General features: G+C 33.9%; 1 protein-coding gene across 1 annotated transcript; it reads right to left on the bottom strand.

The window, feature by feature from the left end:
* Positions 1-1946: 1946 nt before the first annotated feature.
* Positions 1947-4791, bottom strand: LOC128214466 (transmembrane protein 14C-like). Its single transcript, XM_052920953.1, has 4 exons — positions 4651-4791; positions 3343-3444; positions 2875-2962; positions 1947-2432 (listed from the first exon to the last, which is right to left on the bottom strand). The coding sequence occupies exons 1-4, from the start codon at positions 4724-4726 to the stop codon at positions 2387-2389; spliced, it is 312 nt and encodes a 103-aa protein (XP_052776913.1). The 5' UTR covers positions 4727-4791; the 3' UTR covers positions 1947-2386.
* Positions 4792-6039: the final 1248 nt, after the last annotated feature.

The following is a 6039-nucleotide window of genomic DNA, read 5'->3' as shown; positions in this document are numbered from 1 at the left end:
TACCATGTTGTTACTGCATTGCCTGTAAGTTGATATTCCGAATCGAAATTAGGTTCAACATTTATTAAAGCTACATGGATTTTATAATCTATCGGTTTTAGGTACTCACTTGATATTAATTGATCCCAGTTGGTTAATAACAGTAAACTTGATATGTTCACATTAATCCTTTTTAATTTGTGATTTAAAAAAATGTAACATTATCGGACTGCTTGGACCAACAGTTGTACACTACAGTTGGATATAAAAAATTGTTTTAAAATTGAAACTGAAGATACATTTTAAAATGGCAGTATTGCACTGTTTATTTTAATGTCAACCTATCTATCTTACTTAGGCAATTATCAAATTGATAAACATTATGGTAAGAACAGTTATATAAACATAATTGTTAAGTTTTATTATGTCAACCACCATATATGGGGAGACATTGTTTCTGCTCAAGTTGTCTATCCATCACAAATCATGTCCGCTCCATAATTCTTGTAGGATTTTGAAATAACTGCCACAAATTGTCACCATATTGAGACAATGTGTAGAGCACATGTTACAACCAGCTTGAGTCAAAGACGCACATAGAGATCAAAGGTCATATGAATTTAATATGACTTATTCGTGTCCGCTCCATATTTCCTGAACCCTTTGAAGGGCTTGGAAATTACTTACAAATGTTCTCCATATTGAGACTATGTGCAGAGCGCATGTAACAACCATTTTGGTTCAAGGTCACCGGTCATATGACTACAATTCATGTCTGATCCATATCACTTGCACCCATTGAAGGATTTTAAAATAACTCGCCACAAACGTTTACCATCTTAAGACGATGTTTAGAGTACATGTTACAACCAGCTAGGCTCAAGGTCACACACAGAGAACAAAGGCGAGTTGAATTTAATATGACTTTTATTCAGGTCTGCTCCATATTTCCTGAACCCCATGAAGGACTTAAATTACTTAACACAAATGTTCATCATATCGAGACATTTGCAGAGAGGAAGACGTCAGTGTAGTTAATGATTTCTTTTAATTCTGAATTATAATTATCTTAAATTATCATGGCAGACACACTATTGTAATTAATTAACATTACTAAAACCCTTAACACCAGGTGCCATTTATTTGTCCTGCAAAACTAGATGCTGGCTAACGTTATTGTAATTAAACACTGAATCTTGTCAAGTCTTACTTCAAAGACAAACTGCCTTTCCTAGTGTTTTCCTTGACTGCAAAGTAGTAACACAGTTATTACTTGCTTTAACTTGTAAAACAGTGGATGAAATGAGCACAAGCCTACAAGCCCAGCACTCCAGTAAATTTGCTAGTGTTATCACAATAAATCAAGATTATTTACCAATACACATTGTTGGTGATCATAGGTTAAATAGTAAGTAATTAGCGAGGTCAAGAGATGACGAGACAAATTTGTTTCAAATTTGACAACACAAGGCCATAACTCTGGAATGGCAGGTTGTTCTGCTCTTTATCTGTATGGTTAGAGAGAACATAACTTGACCTTAAAAGTAGTTACCCAGCTTGGTGATCATAGGCTTAAACAGCTTTGAGAGCAGACATTTATAATGGTCTTCAGATAAATTAAGGGCAATACCTCAAGAGAAACTAATGTGGTAATATCAAACTTTCCAAGATATGATACCAATTAACATTGATGTCCTTGACTGCTACTGCAGTTTGTATTGGACGTCAAGAGTGCCGCAGAGCGAACATCTGGGCTGTTTCTCGACCAAGTGAATAACGCTTCAATTATTTCAGCCATAGTAATAGGCCTTGCTATACATGTACAAATTGTCTCTGTAAATGTGTACAAGGTTTCATTTAATTATTGGAAAGGTTCTTAAGTTTTGGCCAAGGTTAATGTTTTTGCACTATGGAGACACAAAGGCAATCTTTATATACCCAGAACTTGTTTTTTAAGAACACACAAGCTTATGTGACAATTTATTTATCAAAATATGCTATAATATTATTCAATAACCAATACACAACAGCTATAACAGGATATTTCCAGCATAAATCCTAAACATGTCATCAAAATGCATCAAAGAAAACATTTCTAGAATAAATTTAAATTACAATGTTCAACAGTAACTGGGGGTAATCATTTTAAATATTCATTGGCATTGCTTAAATTTTAAAAACCACATGTTATGAGGAAATACCACTTTGTTCTTGAGTCTTATCCATCTCTTAAATATCAGAAATGATCAAACACCTCTTTGTAATGTTTAGACAAATGTACCAAGTTCAGTTACTTTTTACTGCTAGTACATGGTAATGATATTATATACACAATGATATATATCCAAATGTAGATCTCACAATGCTAGTATTGTTTTATAATTGATGAACATTAACAAAAAGGCTATTACTGGCTCATCATCTTGTAGCCACTTTTCATTACCATCAGCAAACTGAAAAGAAAATTGAGACATGAAATTAAATACCGGAGATTAAAAATAAATAATAGGTTACTGTAAGAGTTATAAATGAGATAGGACAAAATTAAACATGAATTCAAAAACAGATTCCTATGTCAGTCATTTGATGAGGGCCCCTTCAATAATTATTAACTATGTTCCACATTGCCCCACCAATGATATAACTTTGGTTTTGAAAAACAGACAAATTACCAATCAAAATATGATGCCGAATAGAACCTATACCGAAAAGTTTAAAATAAGGCTGCATAGTACCTTTAAAATGTAGTTGACGTCATTGTTGAGAGGCAATCATAGCTATTTTTACATAAGTTTGAAAGTATTTGACATTTTAATTACATTTTGTATACCTCAACACTTACAGGACTCGTATGAGCTTAATTCAAACATTTTTTATGTATATATATTACCATACCTTAGTGCAGCAATAAGTCCTGCTGGCATGAACTTTCCGGAGTTAAAAAATCTGTACCCCATCATGCACATCAAGGTACCACTGTTGGCTGTGTGGAAATAACTATTAACTTTAATAATAATGACAGCAAATAACATTTAAAATAAACTTAATTGTCAACAGAGACCTTTTAATACAACTAGCATAATTAACTGTGTTTTCTTAGTGGTATCAAAATCCCAATTATTTATCAATAAATTTGAATTCAGATTCAATCCATGCAGGTTAGATACATGTAACTGATACAAAGCCACTTTAAAGCAAACCAAACCAGCTTCAAATTGAAGAGCTTTCTTAATTGAACTTAAAAGCGAAATTATTGTTCAAATAAAATGAAAAGGATACCATGGGTAGGAGTTGAAAGCTTTTAATTGTATTAATGAGTAGGGCATGGCTTACCACACCAGCTTAATAAATAAAAACATTTACCCAGGGATACTTTGACATCAGCTGGGTTCTGTGTTGTTTGGTACGCTCCAACAGCGGCTATCGATCCAAAAGCCAAACCAGCTGCCAGGGACGGTAAACTTGCTAAAAAAATTAAATTTCATTAAATTCCAGTTAAATATTTTTTATCCAAGACCAGAGTTACTTTTGACCTAGTCCAAATAATTGTACGTTGGCGGATTTTTTTTTTGATTTTTGATATGGCAAATCCTTCACGTACAAATTGTTTAGTATCAAATGAGGGTAGTTGTTCCGATCAGGTTTCCGGGTTAAAGCATATAGCGTCTATAAAATATCATAAAAACAAGAAATATTACCAGATAATGTTATTTTATATTAGTTCCGTACACAAAAAATAAATATCCAACTTATAATTAGAGTTTGACGGCTTTTCTTCATTTCATTCTGTCAAAACATAACGATATATACATGAAGGGCACCTGTAAGGCTTCAGGGCACAGTTTTAAATCGCTCGGAACATTTCGGCCATGGCCGAGTTGTTACGATTGTATAACGAGGTCTATCTTGAAGCTTTGTCGGAGGAGGCTGAGTTATTACGATTGTATCGAGTTGTTCCCCTTCGCATAATTGTTTTCTGTGTCAGTCAATTTTCTTTTGATTGGAAAGGTAAACAACTTGTTTTAATGCATTAAATGCTTGTTAAGTGCAAAATAGCATTTCACTTACATGGTAAAGTATGAATATAACTCTTTATGATCAATTTCAACCATAAAATACTTCACTTAAAACAATTTCAATATTTTTAAAACACCCCCTGGTTTTTTTCACATTCCCGTTTAGACGTTAGGGATTGGAAGAAACCCGTATAACACGTCTAATATTTTAGACTACTTTTGACCGAGTGGCAATAGCCAAGGGGTTAGTGTATCAATCCGTGACTACAGGATTTGTCAACAGGTAAATAAATGGTACTGGTTATCTGAAAGCTGTATACATTTAAGCTATGAGAACTCTATAGAGCTTATGTATTTTGTTGAATGCTTGCAACATAGAATAGTCATTTCCTTTACTGGCTTTAGCTTTCAGATTTTCATCATGATTTTTTTTCTTGAGTAGACAAATAGTATTTGGTGTATTGGGGCGACTTATAACTAGTCAGGTGAACAGTTCCAAGTACGAAAAACAAATTCATACACGTGTCTAGTATTTTTTTAAATGTTACCAGCCTTAGCAGTGTCGTATCCCATGTATCCGAGTACTATGTAACTTCGATTTTTTTCTGAAGAAAAAATCAGATAAAAGAAGTGCGAGTATAATGTTATGCCTAACCTGACTTAACGTAGCCGATTACACCACCTGCAGCAACTGTCATTGCATAACCGAACCCAATAAAGTCTGCAGGCATGTTGAAAACTTGTTATCTTGTCAAACAAAATCACTTCCGGGGTGTTAAAATATTATGAGCTGTAAAATTTGGTCATTGGCTACACACAACTAAGTATTTTGAAACTCCTATGGAGTGATCTGCCCTTACTGGTACAATTGAATGTTGGGTTTTATGCGTTACCTGGCTGCTTCAATTTCAACTGTCTTCTGGGGTCGTGTGGTACATCTGTGACACCCTTGTTACTTTACTACTCAGGAATATGAGAAGGATACCCAAAAAATTCAAGGACTCGCATACATGCCACATTTCTGAGAGGCTTCCCAGGGGATTTTGGTCTGAATTCCAGGGGATTTTGATATTACACTAGGGGATATTTACGCGTCGAAAACTTGCGCAATATCTGCATTTATAATATAAGAATGAATACAGAAATACACTCAAATTACAATAATTTTTGGACTTAGTCATCATGGTCCTTCATGGAATTTCACACTCATTATGAAATGATATGTCTCATAATATTATTAAGCAAGTTTTGAAAAAAAAAAACATTTTTTTTTTTTTTTTTTTTAATGCCATAGGATATGGATCCCTCGACGGGGGACCAGGGAATAGGTCGAAATTCCGTGGGATTTTTCCCCCCACCGGGGGATATGACATGTATGGACTCGCTCACATAATTTATGTTGGAAACAATTGTTTAAACTTCTAGCAAGTTGAGTTACTTAACTTACTCTTATGGACAAATGCTTTTGCTGTTGTCAGAGTCGACTTAATTTATTGCTTACACAGACATATTCTTAGCTAGTGATCCAACTTTTGTAATTTGGAATGTCATGAATTTTCAATATCGGATTATGTCTAAAACTACCACAAATATTACTTAGACAAAAACATATGGTAAGGGTTACATATTATCCAAAATCAAGTAGGATAGGTACCAGTAGGCATTTTTTATACTATTTTTTTATTTGACTTTATGCAAGAAGTTTATTGCTGACATTGGGGAATGGCGTTAAATTACATCAGATTAAAAAAATGCTTATTTAAACAAAAATACATTTATTTTTTGGGCTTACAGGCTATAAAAAAGGTATAGTATGCACCTATTTCGTAGGTAGTGTCCAGTGACCTTAACCAGGAGTATTTTTAAGGCCTTACATAAAGTGCCATGTTTTATAGTAGCATTGCCATTCACCTGATGGAATTAAGTTCACTAGCGAGCACCTTTTATCCTCATCTCCTCTTGACCAGATACCCAGTAAATGGCAATTACAGTAACTCTGCTAATAACTGTTTATCCGATAATAATCCGGAGTCAAGCATTTAAC

This window comes from Mya arenaria, chromosome 13, assembly GCF_026914265.1.
Source record: "Mya arenaria isolate MELC-2E11 chromosome 13, ASM2691426v1".
Taxonomy (NCBI): domain Eukaryota; kingdom Metazoa; phylum Mollusca; class Bivalvia; order Myida; family Myidae; genus Mya; species Mya arenaria.
This window is presented reverse-complemented; position numbering and strand designations above follow the sequence as displayed.